The sequence below is a fragment of the Zingiber officinale genome, chromosome 7B, assembly GCF_018446385.1.
Source record: "Zingiber officinale cultivar Zhangliang chromosome 7B, Zo_v1.1, whole genome shotgun sequence".
Lineage (NCBI taxonomy): Eukaryota > Viridiplantae > Streptophyta > Magnoliopsida > Zingiberales > Zingiberaceae > Zingiber > Zingiber officinale.
The window spans coordinates 108,205,546-108,221,817 of NC_055999.1; the positions used below are offsets into that span (position 1 = coordinate 108,205,546).

At 40.3% G+C, this 16,272-nt stretch overlaps 1 protein-coding gene and 1 long non-coding RNA gene across 2 annotated transcripts; one reads left to right on the forward strand and one right to left on the reverse strand.

Moving 5' to 3' along the window:
- The first annotated feature begins 4,114 nt into the window (after positions 1-4,114).
- On the forward strand, positions 4,115-5,597 carry LOC122004047 (NAC transcription factor 29-like). Its single transcript, XM_042558990.1, has 3 exons — positions 4,115-4,359; positions 4,452-4,753; positions 4,925-5,597. The coding sequence occupies exons 1-3, from the start codon at positions 4,194-4,196 to the stop codon at positions 5,402-5,404; spliced, it is 948 nt and encodes a 315-aa protein (XP_042414924.1). The 5' UTR covers positions 4,115-4,193; the 3' UTR covers positions 5,405-5,597.
- Positions 5,598-12,747: 7,150 nt separating this feature from the next.
- On the reverse strand, positions 12,748-15,801 carry LOC122006800. Its single transcript, XR_006118753.1, has 3 exons — positions 15,610-15,801; positions 13,463-13,603; positions 12,748-13,348 (listed from the first exon to the last, which is right to left on the reverse strand). It is a non-coding gene; the product is annotated as an uncharacterized LOC122006800 (long non-coding RNA).
- Between the last annotated feature and the right edge of the window lie 471 nt (positions 15,802-16,272).

A 16,272-nucleotide genomic window follows, 5' to 3' on the forward strand; every position in this document is an offset into this window, starting at 1 on the left:
ACCTTAGTTAGAGCTTCCTGTTACCTAACCTCCAGTTAGAACTTTCCCTTATCTAATCTCAATTAAGACTTTCCTTGTCTAACCTCTAGTTAGAACTTTCCTAGTCAAGTATCTGATCCTCTCTTGACCTACTTGACTTTTTTATCACACATTATCAAACATCGAAACTCAAGCTCGGATCAACCCAAACTTAGTCAAACTGGTCAACCTTTACCTGAGAATGACTGCACCAACAAGTCTCACATTGAAAATACATGAAAAAGATCATGAGTTTATAAGATGGAGATATCTCTATTGGTATGAGATCTTTTGTGTTGAACCTAAAAATAAATACATGAGGGTTTAGGCTCAAAGTAGATAATATCATACTATTGTAGAGATATGTGAATTCTTTTGGTCTTAACAACTAATATCATCGTCATTATCTAGATAGAACCATATAGGTAGAATAGTGTTCTTGAACGACGGAGGTGGAGTCCAAGTAGGTCAAGAGTGACTAGAACCCTACATGGTGAAAAGTTTAAGCAAGTCAAGTCAAGGGTGACCGAAGGTGGTGAAAAAGTCCAAGAGGAGAGGAGTAATCTCGATTGACCGGATGCTTGAGGGGAGACTCGGAGCAGGTCAAGAGTGATCAGATGCTTGAAAGGAAACATAGACCATGAGAATGCCCTGAGCAAGTCAAGGGTGATCGAATACTCGAGGGGAGACACAAACCATGAGAATGCCCAGAGTAGGTTAAGGGTGATCGGATACTTGAGAGGAGGCACAGACCATGAGAATGCTCGAAGTAGGTCAAGGGTGATTGAATGCTTGAGAGGAAGCACGAACCATGAGAATGCTCGGAGCATGTCAAGGGTGATCAAATGATTAATTAGATGGTTGAGGTGAGGCATAGACCATAAGAATGCCTGGAGCAGATTAAGGTTGATCGAATGCTTGAGGGAATGTACGAACCATGAGAATAATAGGAATCATTTATTTGAGAGGAGGATTATTGGAAATACAATCAAAATTTCATATTAGAAATACATAGAAAAGATCATAAATTTATAAGATGGAAGATTTCTCTATTAGAATGAGACATTTTGAGTAGAGTCTAAAAAAAATCTATGAGAGTTTAGACCCAAAGTGGACAATATCATATCATTATGAAAATATGTGAATTCTTTAATTTGGTCCTAACACGGATAACTGTGTTTGTGTTTTATATTGACAAGAAGCGGAGTTTCTAGTCTTGGAGCATGCTTGAAGACACAAAAATTGAAGGAACAACATTGCAATATGATCCATCAGGCCGTGGTAGCCACTACAGTCGTAGATAATCCATGGAGTCAAAATTGCACGAGGAGCACCAAATAGAGCAGCTAAGAAGAACCATGGCCAAGTCATGACACTTGCCACGGTTGTGGTCTATTTTGGATTTTTGAGTTTTGACGAGTGGAAAGCAACAAGATCCACGGACAGGTCGTGGACCTTACTGATCACAATGAAGAATTAAAGCCAGAAGGCCGCACCATGGCTATCGTGGTGCGTTCCACGATCGTGGAGCTTCAAAACGGTGCCTCCCCTTACCTTTTTTTTTAGGAAATTTTGTTTGTCTCCCTTTATTTTTAGAAAAAAAAAAATTAGTCACTCTTTTATTTTAGAAAATTATGTTAGAGTTTGTCCTACTTTTTATAAAACTCCATTAAAATTCCGAAACTATAAGAGCAGTTTAGAGGAATATAGTGATCAAAGGATCTCACGATTCATCCCGTGACAGGGGATAAGGAGCAGGCCACATCCATGACTTTAGAAGAGCTACGACGTTAACGGCTGATATTTCTAACCCTATACTTTTTTGTCATATTGATAGTATAGTTTGAGTTAGGTGTTTCCTATGTTTTGATATATGCATTAAGTGTGTATGAATTTGTATAGTGCACATTAAGTTGATAAAGATTAGAGTCAATAATGGGTTCGAATTGCGAACTTGACCATGGAGATCGTGCTTGATGGCTCAACAACCTAAATAGTAAAGTGATGGAGCTTTAGAAGAGTTAAAAGGACTAAGGATATGGAGCATGGATGGTGTGGTGGTTGTTACAATTGTAAAGATTATGTTCCCAATGGTTTACTAGAGCATTGGAGGCGCCCAAGAAGTCAAGGATAAGGACCCAAGATCAAAGTGCAACTGATCGATCGAGAAAGCCGGTACGAGGACAACCTTATATGATCTTTTGTCACCGAAATCATCGAAATGTTTATAAATTGTAGCCTTGTGGGAACAATGATGACCTAAGTAGACCATGCATTCGAGTTCTTAAAGGATGCCCCATGAACAAAAAAGAAAACTATACTCGATCAACTAAAAGAGTAGGCCAAGCTCTTCACATGGAACCACTTGGACATGTGTGCACCTAAATTTGATTATTCCTTAAATAATTAATTTAGAGGAAAAGATAAAAATGTATATTGAGCAAATCCATACACTACCAATAAATAAATAAATAATAAATACATTGTCGAGGTGATTGTTTCTTGGAGTGAATGAATTCATTACCATTGGTGAGAATATTAAAAATGGATAAGGATCTATGCATGCGTGCACATGTACGTTAATGATAATTAAAATTATTACTATCATATATTCAAACACTAGAAAAGTAAATAATAATAAATAAAATTCAAGGATTTCTTGGGGTCAACTATTTGAAGGAGTCAAAGCCTTGACCAATGCCATTTCATATTACTATATATTTTGAATTAGACAAACTATTTAAAAAAACAATTAAAACTTAAACTAAATACTAGCACTAATCAAGAATACTTTATGGCTTATTCACTCATCTCATTTCTCGATCCATTTCTAATTAAAGTTCACACTATTCGTGGATTTAGAAAGAACTCGAAGCCAAGAAATGAAAGAGCATTGAATTACATCACGCGCATAACTGTCCCTCCTCCGAGTTAACTTTCGATATTGACATGAACATTCCATCTCATACTTTGTCTTTTTTAATAAACTTCTCACTTTTAATTAATTAACTAAGTCATTCTAAATTCTCATGTGTTTTCTACTCGAAATCAAACTCTTTACGATCTTATCCATCCACCGTGACCACTTTCGTAACTCTACGACTAATTACTAGATGCGTCAAATGAACCGAGCCACCCGTAACCGAGTTATTGGCTCATCACTACACTATCATCAGCACAACCCTTGTCTTATGTATATTCCTTCACCAATATATAGATTCATTCATGTTTATTGAATATAATAATTTGATGCCTCATTCATGCACCTGTCGCTTGTAAAACTTAGACTCTAATTAGTGGATGACAACCCTATTTACCCCTTAATAGAAAATAATTATGGGCACGATGAGATTTATGACTGTGGCCTCTTCGTCTTTTACGGTTTTATCCCTCTCTCTCCCCATGCAAATCCATGCACGTCACTGTTTTTGATGCATCGATGTCATATATCTTCCAAGCTAATGACATCCACTAATCAACAACTTAACCTTTAATTAATTAATCCATTTCCACACACTTAATTATCTTGGCAAGTCTTTCGGGACCACCATCTAATATTCTTCTTCTTTTGTTCATGGCCTGTTAGATTCCACCACGCGTATTATTTGATAGTGATTAATTAATTAATTTTGGTTAATCACGTATCCATTAAAGGAAAGAAGAGGATGTGACCCTTTTGATTTTGTCTTCATGCATGATTACTCATGATCAAATATTGAAGCAATAAGTTAATATTCTCAGCTAATATCGAAAATCCACGTGTCGCTTTTCTATTCGAGGTGAAGGTAGGTTTTTCTTGTGCTTTGACAAGTGACTTGGAAATCGTCCTTCATGCCAAGAGTCCACATTCATTTTTTTGGCTGTAGTTGATGTGGAGTAATGGAGCTAAGGCTCACACCCCATTGGCACACTTGTCGAAAGAGAAAGCAATCAAAATATGCTTAGATTACGGTCGATCGGACGACGGTCGTCGGCGGTTTGTCTAGCCAATCAGATGGCTATGCGAAGGGGAAGGCCATGTTATATGTTACATGGATGTCACACAAGAGGACAAAAATCTTAGCCTTTAAAAGCTCATCCACCCTAGGCACCTAAAAATTTCAATCTTTTCATCTTTACTAACTAGTTCTTTCTTCCTCCTCCTCCTCCTAATTGTTTGTTTGCGATTTGGTTTAATGATGGCCGGTGATCCAGCGACACTTCCACCGGGGTTTCGCTTCCACCCGACTGATGAGGAACTCATCTTGCACTATCTTCGTAATCAAGCTGTCAGTCGACCGTGCCCGGTTTCCATCATCGCCGAGGTTGATATCTACAAGTGTAATCCATGGGACCTCCCTGGTAGTAATTTAGCAGATCTACTATAAATTGGTTTCAGATTTCATTTGTATATACAATGATATATGATTATATATAATTAATACAACATGTAGCCAAGGCAAGGTTTGGAGAGCAAGAGTGGTACTTCTTTAGCCCGAGAGAACGCAAGTACCCGAATGGAGTGAGGCCGAATCGGGCCGCAGCATCGGGCTATTGGAAGGCGACCGGGACCGACAAACCCATTCGGTCTAGCCGGGGAGATGGACACATCGGGGTCAAGAAGGCCCTTGTGTTTTATAAGGGAAGACCGCCCAAGGGGCATAAGACAAATTGGATCATGCATGAGTATCGACTTGCAGAGGCCCGACCGAGCAACACCTATCGGCCCCCAAAGTTCTCTAACACTTCCATGAGGGTAACTATACTAACTTTCATCCTTGTAATTTATCTGTCTGTATCTAACCGAGGGTCGATAATATTGGACCTACCTTTCGACATATATATAGATACTAACTTTTGAAAGGTCCAGTGTTAAAGCTCCTTAGAAAGACCATACTAAAGTTTGATGTGTAATCATGTTTTGCAGCTGGATGATTGGGTGCTGTGCAGGATCTACAAGAAACACAGCCACCAGGAGCAAACACCTTCTCCGGTGGATGAAGAACAGGAACAAGAAGAGTTCATCGACACGATGAGGAACGATCGCGGCAACACATCGAACTTTGAGATCGCCAACAGGCACCAATCGGGCGGTCTCCAGTTGCAGAAATCACTATCGGTTTCAGACTTCCTCGAGGGCATCGGAGCTGCCCACAGCCTGTTCGACACTTTGCCTGAACTAATCCCCAACCCTTGCATGAACCAGCAGCTCCTGTTGGCTGAACCAAAGCAGAGAACCAGCGAAGAGTCATCTTCCTCCATCTCTGCAAATTCCACTCTGATGCAGAACAGTAATTCCACTACCGATGCAGAAGAAATCCAATTCAAAGATGAATTCTCTGTGCTGAACCAGAGGTTCTTCTTTAACCAGCAGCTACTGCTCAACCCTTACTCGGGATTGCATTGAGTTGCTCTTCAAATGATCCAAGAGAAAAAAAAAACCATAAGAAGAAAATGGATGGGGAAAAAAAATTGTATTTTTATATACTTTTCGGAAGGAATTCGAGTTTTTAGCTGTTTCACAGTTTACAGTATATATTTCGAAACAGACACTTCCACGATTTAGAACCGACAGAATATCAACCCTTAACCTTCAAAAACAAGTACAATTCAGAATTGTCGATTACGAATCAATTAAAAATTAACGACCATTCAAGAATATTATTTTTATTTTAAAAATAATTTAAATATTTTATAAATTTTAAAAAATAAAAAAATATATATAAATTTTGAACTCATTGAAATTGTTTACCTATCATACGCCTAATTTACTTATCTTTTTACTCTTAGTATTTTATAAAGTCACATTGATCTTGTCGGAAATTAAAAAAAAAAAATTATCGAAATGGCGTGATTGGAATACGGGGCAAGTCGTCATGACCTAGAGGAGGAGTATGATGAGTTATCTTCTATGTTGATCGAGTCGTCGTAAAGCCTTCGGTCGATGCTACCTATAGACAGGGCCCAGGTGTTTCAGGTCCCTGACACCCCGATGTTCGAGGCAGATCCCACGAATATGTGAGGAGTAGGATAATAGTTAAATAATGAAATGAATGTAGAGTAAATACGATGACGTACCCTGGCCTAGGGGGACGCCTTCTAGTAGACCGATGAGCTAGTCGTGATACTAATCGAGTCGTCGTGACCTGGAAGAGTGGATAAATATGAGCAGGATACGGAGTTGGGTTCGATGGCGACGTCGCGGAGCCGAATGCAGCATGAATCCGGATGGCGACACGTAGCCAGAATACAGCAATGGCACGAAGGTTGAATCGTAATAGCGACTCACAGGCTGAATAATATCAACAACTCACAATCATAATAATGGTGTGAAGAGCCAAACACAATAGCTTGATGGCAGGAACACAGCACGCAGGGCAAACACACAGATCATGGAGGCAGAGTGCAATAGTAGTGGCCCGAAGGCCAAATCAGCGGTGGCTCAAGCGCCAGATCAACACCAAAACTGTACGCCAACATGGATCGAATATCGGATCGGCGATGGAAGTGTATGACATCGCGTATCGAGGGTTGAAACATGCGTCGTGAACGTGGCAGCGGTGCTGGATGGTCGGATTTGGCGATAGGAGTGCCAATAGTGGCGATGGCATTGTGAGATCGACGAAAGTCGTGGGTCGGCTGGTGGCTGTCGCTGGACGAGGCGGCGACGGCGGCGATGGAGGCCACTATGGAGGTGGCGGCTGCGGCTGGAGACAACGACAGCTATGGAGGCCGCTGTGGAGGCGAAGGCGGCCGCTGGTGGCGGTGAGGGTGTTAGTGGCTGTGGGGATTGCAACGGCCGACTGAGGAGGCACTCGTTGGTGACGGTAGTGCTGGAGAGCGCTCTGAGTGGCCGACGGAGGCCACTAGAGGTGGCACCGGAGGTGACAGCAGTGCTCCTCGACGGCATCAACGTGAAGAAAGGAGGAGGCAGCGATTGTTCAATATGTCCCTGTGCGTGAGGCGTCGACGTGTACACGATGGAAGGGGAGAGGAGCAGCGCAGGAGTTGTCAGCCAATATTGGCGTCGGATCGTCGGAAGCAGCGGACCAAAACCCCTTCCTCTCCCTTGCTCTCCCTGGTCGCCCCCTCCTAAAAACACGAAGCCAAAGCCCCTTCTCCTTCTTCTTGGCAACGGAAGCCAGAACGGCAAAAGACCCCCCCCCCCCCCCCCCCTTTTTTTACACATAAAAGGACCAAAATACCCTTCAGACATATCTACATCACAAGCCTCCCCCTCAAGTCTAGTCGAAGGAGGTGCAAGTCCGATTGACTGGACAGTCTATCGCAAAGGCTGAATCACTCTCGTTAACGGAGTCAAATGGACCCACTGTACAAGGTCATGCGAGCGGTCACTATAGTAATGGTAGTGATGTCGAGCGGACTACGAAAAGTAGTACCAAGTCGATAACCGGACAGATGCCAAACGGACAACAAAAACGTCAAGTGAACAACGAGTAAAATGATAGTTGACCGAACGACACGCGGGATGCCGAGCTGAGCAAGCGACCGAGTAGGCGATGCCGAGCGGGCAACCGAGAAAGTGCTGACTTGGCAATCAAAAGGATGTCGATCAAGTGGAGACGCTGGACGAGCGATGCCGAGCGCGCGACCGCAAAGATGTCGTCCGATGGATCAGGAGAATGCTAACTGAGCCACCAAAATATATCGACCGGATGACCGTAAAATACCGACCGGGTGACCACAAGGATGTCAAACGATATAAGCGAGTGCCTAAGCGGACGGTCTTGTAATAAGGATCAGGTGGCTATGAAAGTGTCAACCAAGCGGTCGAGTGAAGGTCGGCTAGTCGATTGTAAAATACTGACCAGGCCATCTAGAGCATGTCAAGCATTTGACCGAGTAGTTCAAGTGAGTAGCGAGCGGACAACCGAGCGATACTAGTCAGGCAACTTTGAAAGTGCTAACTAAGCGGCCAAGAGAATGCTAAATTGGCGATCGTAAAATACTAACCCAACAATCGAATAGCACCGAGCAGGATAATGCTGCCCGGGAGAGGATCGCAAGAGATCGAAAAGCACGACATCGGTGTCCCGAATGGGTGCGAGGTTCGTGCAACCGAAGGGCATGGAACCCACAGGATATCCTAGTCAGAGACTAGTGAAGATACTCTGGCCAAGACCGGTGGCGATACTCTGGTCTGGGACTAGTGGAGATACAACGGTCTGAGACCATTGGAGATAACTTGACCCCAAACGGGGGAGATGGATGCTGCAATATGCTGGTTCGAGACCAGTGAAAACCGTTCGACTCCGAACCGGTGAGATAAGGGATCTGATAAGCTGGTTTGAGACTAGCGAAGACCGCTCAACTCTGGGGGGATAAGAGATCCGATATGTTAGTCCGTGACCAGTGAAGACTGCTCAACCCCGAACGGGGGAGATAAGAAATCCGATATGCTACCCCGAGACCAGTGAAGACCGCTCGACCCCGAACGGGGGAGATAAGAGATCCGATATGTTGATCCGTAACTAGTGAAGACCGCTCAACCCCGAACGGGGGGAGATAAGAGATTTGATATGCTACCCCAAGACTAGTGAACATCGCTTGACCCTGAACAGGGGAGATAAGAGATTCGATATGTTTCCCCAAGGCCAATGAAGACTGCTCGATCACGAACAGGGGAGATAAGAGATTCGATATGCTGGTCCGTGACCAATGAAGACCGCTCGACCCCGAACGGGGGAGGTAAAAACATCAATAAGCTAGTCCGAGACCAGTAGAAATGGCGTAGACCTGAGTTTATAGTCGCCGCTCGACTGTTGACATAGACAGGGGTTTATAGTCGTCGCTCGACTTGTTGGCGTAGACAGGAGTTTATAGTCATCGCTCGACTATTGACGTAGACAGGGATTTATAGTCGCCGCTCGACTATTGGCATAGACAGGGGTTTATAGTCGCAGCTCGACTTCTAGAGCCTGTGGATCTAATATAACTCAAACCCGACTGATTGGCACGAGAGTCTCTGACTCAAGGGTTTATAGTCGTCACTCGACTTCTAGAGCTCGTGACTCTAATATAACTCAAACCCGGCCGATCGGCACATGAGTCTCTGACTCAAGGATTTATAGTCGCTGCTCGACTTCTAGAGCCCGTGGTTCTAATATAACTCAAACTCGATCGATCGGCACGGGAGTCTCTAACTCAAGGGTTTATAGTCGTCGCTCGACTTCTTGAACCTGTGGCTCTAATATAACTTAAACTCGACCAATCGACACAGGAGTCTTCGATATTGAGCCCGTGGCGCTAATATAAATTAAACCCGGCCGATCGACACAGGAGTCTTCGATATTGTGTCCGTGGCTCGAATATAATTTAAACCCGGCTGATCGGCACGGGAGTCTTTTATATTGAGCCCGTGGCTCGAATATAATTTAAACCTGGTCGATCAGCATAGGAGTCTTCGATTAAGGAACTGTGACAGATCCTATGACCGAAAGAGAAAATATAACGAAAAAATTAACATGTCGACCAGCAGAGGCTTTGACTCAGTTCCTCGACTCCCGAATACCCGTGGAGTGAGGAGAATATGATATGTTTGCTGAAACCCACCGGGGTCATGAGGATGGCAGAATTTTTCGATATCATCCATCGTCACGTTCCATATCAGGCGAAGTTCCTACAGACGACACCAATATGATCCTGTCGGGAATCTGAGAAGACGGAACAGCCGAAATGACATGGTTGGAATATAAACCAAGTTGTCATGACCCAAAGGGGGAGTGTGATGAGTTGTCTTCTATGTTGACCGAGTCGTCATAACGCCTCCGATCAATGCTACCTGTAGATAGGGCCCAGGTTTCCTTGGTCCCTTACACCCTGATGCTCGAGGCAGATCCCACGAATATGTAAGGAGCAGGATAATAGTTAAATAATGAAATTAATGGAGAGTAAGTATGATAACGTACCCTGGCCCAGGGGGCACCCTCTAATATACCGATGAGCTAGTCGTGATGCTGATCGAGTCGTCGTAATCCGGAAGAATGGATAAATATGAGCCGGATAAGGAGCTGGGTCCAATGGCGATGTCACGGAGCTGAATGAGGCATGAATCCGGACGGCGACATGTAACCATAATACAGCAATGGCACGAAGGCCGAAGGAAGTTGAAAAACGACTAAATGTCGTCCACGATCAAGCCGAGCAACAATTATAAACTTTGGTGCAGTGAATATTACAGCCGAGCGACGACTATAAACTCTAGTGCAGTGAATATTACAACTAAGCGGCGGATATAAACTCTTGTGCAGGGAATATCACAATCGAGCGGCGACTATAAACCTTTGCGCTAGTAAACATCGCAATCGAGCGACGGTTCTAAACCTCAGAACACCCAGTCAGGAAGAAAGAATTCTAAAACACATAACTATCCAATCAGTCGAACTTGCAGCCTCCTTCGACTAGACTTGAGGGGAAGACTCGTGATGCGATGATGAAGTGAGGCCCCACCAAAAATAGGTCAAAACAAGGAAGACCGGCTAGCATGGAAGTCAAAGGCAAGGAAGGAGTCAAAGTCGGTTGAGCGGGGTAGTTATGGCCAAGCGGACGACATGTCCGAACTGATGAGCAAGGCCAAACGGATAACTCGAGGTTAAGAAACAAATAGGCAGGGCATCCCTCGGTCGTCGTCCCGACCGAGCAGACGACGTGTCCATTCAAGAGAGATGTAGCCCTTCGGCTATGGAAAAGATAAGTGAAGGAAGATTGTGCTATTCAGCATGACCGAGCGGGGGTGTCCCGGCCGAGCGGACGTAGGTCGACCTATAGCGGGACCAATCCATGCATCTCCTCGTACTCTTTTGGAGGGTTGTGTCACTGACAACAGAGCATGTTCCACAAGCAAATCGTACTTTGGAAGCTTTCAGCCTATCACATCAGAGATATTCATGCCCGCTTAAGGAAAGGTGTCATGGACACTTTTTGACTTGTCTTTTCAAAGGATGTTTGGGAAAATGTGTGCACAATTTGATATGCGTGCGCAGACACTACAATGACACTATAAAAAGATGTTTTCATCTACAGATGGATGTATGCATAACTTTGTTATTCTACACACTCTTTTGCTATTCTCCACATCACCGAGAAATTAACTTGAGCGTCGGAGAGTCAACACTAGAAATCTCTTTCCGGCTTGGCACTGACTTTTTTGTGTTACAAGACCACATGGAGTGTATGCCCCATCAAACTTCCAACCCTATCCCCAGCTTGTCATTTTTTTCGCTTTTAGACATAAACAATAAATTTTAAATTACTAATCTTACTATTCTATATATGTTTTATAATTCATATTTTAAACTATAATCTTTATAAATACATATAATTTTTTTATTTTTTTTACTATAATAGCACGATCAAGAATCTTTAAATAAATGAAAGCATCATTAATCCATAATATTTCATGCAAAAATATCTAATTTAAATATAGATTAAAGTAAATACAACTAAATAAATATCAAAAACTATTAAAAATATTTTTCTCAATTTGTTATTCAATTATATCATTAAATATTTTTCAAAATTTCACAAATATTATTATATATTTTATTATCATAAAAATAAATATACATTAGTATTATTATTATTATTTTATAAAAAATAAATATAATAATTTTCTATATTAAAATGAATCTGTTAATAATTTATATAGTGAATTCCAACGTAATGTATGAATTTTATACTACAATGTAATCACAAATAAGAAATAATAATTTTAATTAATTTAATTTGATTTTTAAAATAATATACATATCTACATATAAATTTAAATTCATTGCAGTATTAAAATTAGTATTATCAAATAATATTAAAAATATTTTAGAAGTTCATCTATATTTTTTTAAAAAATTAAACACATTAATTAATATATGTTATAAGTAATGTGTGCTACGAGATATATATATATATATATATATATATATTCTGGAAAAAATATTCAAATATTCATTGAAATCTAAAATGAAAAGACAGATATAATATATAAATAAATCTAATTAATGATTCTTTAATTTAATTTAAAGTATTTAAATATGTTAAAATCAATACTCCACTAATCAATAAAAATCTAGATAGATGTGTTTGAAAACGTTCGATTCCAAATTCAATCAGTACCTCCACTTTTGACGTATCACTTCAATGATTCATAAGTGCCATCCAATTAAAATTTGTAAGAGACTTTGTAAAATAGACATTTTGCACACATATCTTCCGGTGGACGTTAGCTTTGAGTTAGTCCTTTGTGAACTAGATGTTTTCTTTTTATTGTTGACAAGTAAATGAAGGGTGAATAATGTTATTCGTGTCAATATATACTTATATATATTCACTTATGTATAAATACAATTCTAATAAAATATTAAAATATTTTAATATTTGTATTTATATATTGAAGATTCTCTATATCATCAACAGAATATTAATCACAAAATGGGTTCGATTACATAGAAGAAAAAGAAGGCAGAGCTGTCACTGAGAAAAGCAAGAACAGCTTATCATAAAAGGAATTAGATAATATTTCAAGTGCCAAAATGGACAAAAGTGAGCTCTTTTCAAAACCTAACAAGAAAGCTTAACTGTGTTACACCTCAAAAAACAGGCTAATTGGATGGTAAAACTTTGATCCTCGCTTACTATTCTAGAACATTATAATATGAGATCTGATAGGAACTGTCAACGAATACTCCATATTATCGGTTCCATATCAACTTCACTTTGAATGCAAAAGCACAGAAGAGACATAACATAGAAATTTATACCTAGTTTGAATCCAAATCACAGAAGAAACAAACATATATTTTCGTCTCAAGACTTAACATGAGACTCAGGAAGCAACATGTAGCCAAAGACAACTTGCCTACGGTATCGCTCTCTAACTCTTATTCTTCGAACAAGGTGATACTACTTTCGTAGGCAAGTCATCCTTGGCTGCAACATACTTCCTGTGTCAGATGTTAAGTAGTCATCGATGACCAGAACAATGCATACATTTTCTCTTGATTCCTACAAGAGCTGAAAAGCTAAGAGAAAGGAAGGCAGAGAAGGGAGAAGGGGTGGAGGTGGAAGAGACCTTTCAGTTCCTTATATAGGGTCACTTCTAGATGTATCCAGTGCAGATAATAGAGAACTTACAAGAAAAGCAGAAGGAACAAGAACATGAAGACTTGCGCGTCGACAGATAAAACATAGATATCTTTCAGCAAGAACACATGCAGTTGTCATCAAATAAGCAAGCATACCTATCTCATGGATTCTCCGAGAGTTGGAATTTTTGTCTGCTTCTACCTCATTGGACGACAAGGCACTTGTTAAATGCACATGGAGGATGAAAGGCCGCCTTTAAGTTAAAAATATCATCATCATCAGAGTAAAAATTTTAAATTCTAGAACAGAAACAGTTGGCTTTGTTTTATACAATAATGCAAGCACAGCATCGAATGCAAATCCCTACCTCAAACCACCCCATTTTAGGCAAGTCATTGGTCTTACTCACACAGCATGAAGGGGCCGCATCATGTGATTTGTTATTCACTCAGAAACTATTGATATTGGTTCGATAAGAACAGTGCTGCAACTGATTGAATTCATATAACTGGAGAATTGCAGCAAAGATTATTACATATATATGTGCTTTTACGTTTTACTACACAGCTAACTGTATAGAATAGAAGGAACTAAGCGAAAAGATATATATGGATGTTGCTGAATTCTGAAAGAAATTTTCCACAAAGAATAACTGTGAAATAAAATATCAATGGTGCTGCTCTAGGTGATAAGTTTTTACCTTTATTTATTCATCAGTGTTTTTTCTCTTTTCTTTTTCATAATTCTGATCTATATCTTCAACCCAGGAAAGAACAAATTTTCTTTTCCAACCATTTTATCCAAATCTGCTCGTCTTTATCATAGCCGGTATGGATAAAAAGCAAACAATGAGTTTGGAATTGACAAAGGCATTGGCATTTTATCCTTCCCTGCTTGATATGGTCCCTCTTTTAAAACTAGTAGCATAAGCGAGCATTCAAATAGCTATATTAACCTTTAAACGCACAACATTTTCAAAAGCGCATTGACTTGTGCTGGAGGATTATGTCAAGAACATAAGTTGGAAATCAAAATACAGCTTAATCTTGCGGTTTTAGTGCAATAAAGATAGCAGAGATCACATATAATCACAGATCAGTAAGACATTCCCATGTCTGATCTAAGAAGCCTATATCTCCCCTCCGAACAGCCCATAACACAACATCGAAAGTATAAATCAATAGAAAACTGGATAACCTAATGACAACCAAGAAAACAATGAAACATGTAGAGTATACAAATTCTACAAGGTGGAATTCTACATGACTGCGTGTTCTCCTATATGGACCAAAGAAGCAAATGCAATATTGGGTTGAAACCCACTTGGTTTTCCTTTTTTCAATTTTCATCTCAGATTTCCTATTTTTATACCCTTGATCTCTGGCAGGCCAGAAACAATTAACTTCAGTTCGAAAACAGGATCTTGCCTTAAATAACAACAAACTTATCTTTATCTTATCCTATCAGATTAGTATAACAAACTGTTTTGTGATCAGGAAATACCATCTATGTGTCAACAGAAGCTAAATGCCTAAATGGCATTATATAGCAATGTAACTACAGTTACAATCACAGAATCATTTGCCTATAAATATCCATCTGATGTGGGGTGAGCCAATCAAGATTAATGATCCAAGTAATAGAGAAGCTTTTTGAATTTTGAGATGAAAAAAAAATAAGAAAAAAAAGATATTTATTGGGATTTACTTCAATCAGTTAAGATTGTTGTGAAAGGAGCTAGAAGCATTGCACATGCTGATGATCTTAATAGAGAGATAATCAATAGGTTGTAGATCCAAGTGTCTAAAACAGCTATTTGTACAGCATTCATTTGCATGTGATCAAGAGGGTGTTCGGTGTCAATTCAAAATGTTGGTATCAGAATATTGGTGTTCAGAACAGTCACAAATTTGGTAATAATGAATCCAAGAATTAGAGAGAACAAGCTTTTTAAACTTCTAGATAGCAACAAGGGAGCCGGACTTACATAGGACCACGCCAAGATTCAGATCCTCATCAGTTCTCAAAACCAGACAGATACCCAAAATTCAGTTCAGCAGCATGCATTTCCAGATTCACTGGAGTGGTTTGTCTAGGGTTCCAGGTTAACCAGTTGAGCCAGTATGGTTTGAAGAGCACTGTTCTTCATCTCCATAGGCCAATGGATGGGACATATCATAAGCAAGAGAAATGCCGTTTACTAAGGAGTGCAATAGACTGAAGGAGAATAGGGTTCTTTTCTGAATTCAGCATCATTTCCAATACTAAACAAAAGACGCTCTTTGAAAAAAAAAAAAAGGAAAGAAAGAAATGGAATAGTAGAACAATGAGCAACGAAATCATATCGCAGTAACTCATAGATTCATCATTCCAAGAATACGCTGCGTATATTCTTAAAAGTTGTCATCTTTATCTTACGAGCGAGAAGATGGCGAATCGACATTAGATTAATCGATCGAAAAGAAGTAGAAGAAGAAGAAGAAGAAGAAACCGATTCCAGGTGCCAGAAAGTACCAATGAGGCAAGAGGATGAAGGCAAATTCCGCAACCCAATTCTGAAACCCGATCGAGCAGAAAGAGCAGGAGCCAACTCAACGAATCCTTCAACTTCTGTTGGGCCAGCAGTGATCAAGATCGGCCCAACCCGATATATATACTGCTCTCGTTCTTCCTCTCCCACGCACAAATCCCACTCTCGCTGAACTATCTGTCAATCAATGAAAAACTGTTTTTAATTCTGAAACTTTATCTCCCTGAACAAAATTGTTTAGTTCCATGTCGCATCATGCTCGCTTTCCATGTTTATGTGATAAAGACTGGTAACTAAAGCACCTTGCATTGTTAGCGCCAATGGCCATGTCGAAGAAAGATTCTTTATGATGCCTAACGGAGAGCTAATCAAGTCTTTCAATCCACTTTCTCCCTAGGTCAACCATTGCTGCGCCTTCATCCTCCAAGTTGTTTTCTCGCTATCTGATAAAGCAAACATCTTTAATCATAACTACTGTACTTTTAATTGAGTGGGGGTGCTTAAGAACAAAATAAACTAGAGTTCAATCAACAAAAGTTGTTTATGAATTGAAGAAAACAGTCGCAGAGCTGTTTGTGAGTCATCGTTCTCCTCTGGATAAAAGATACACCTGCACTCCCAGTATCGTCCTTGTCAGGACCGTTCTC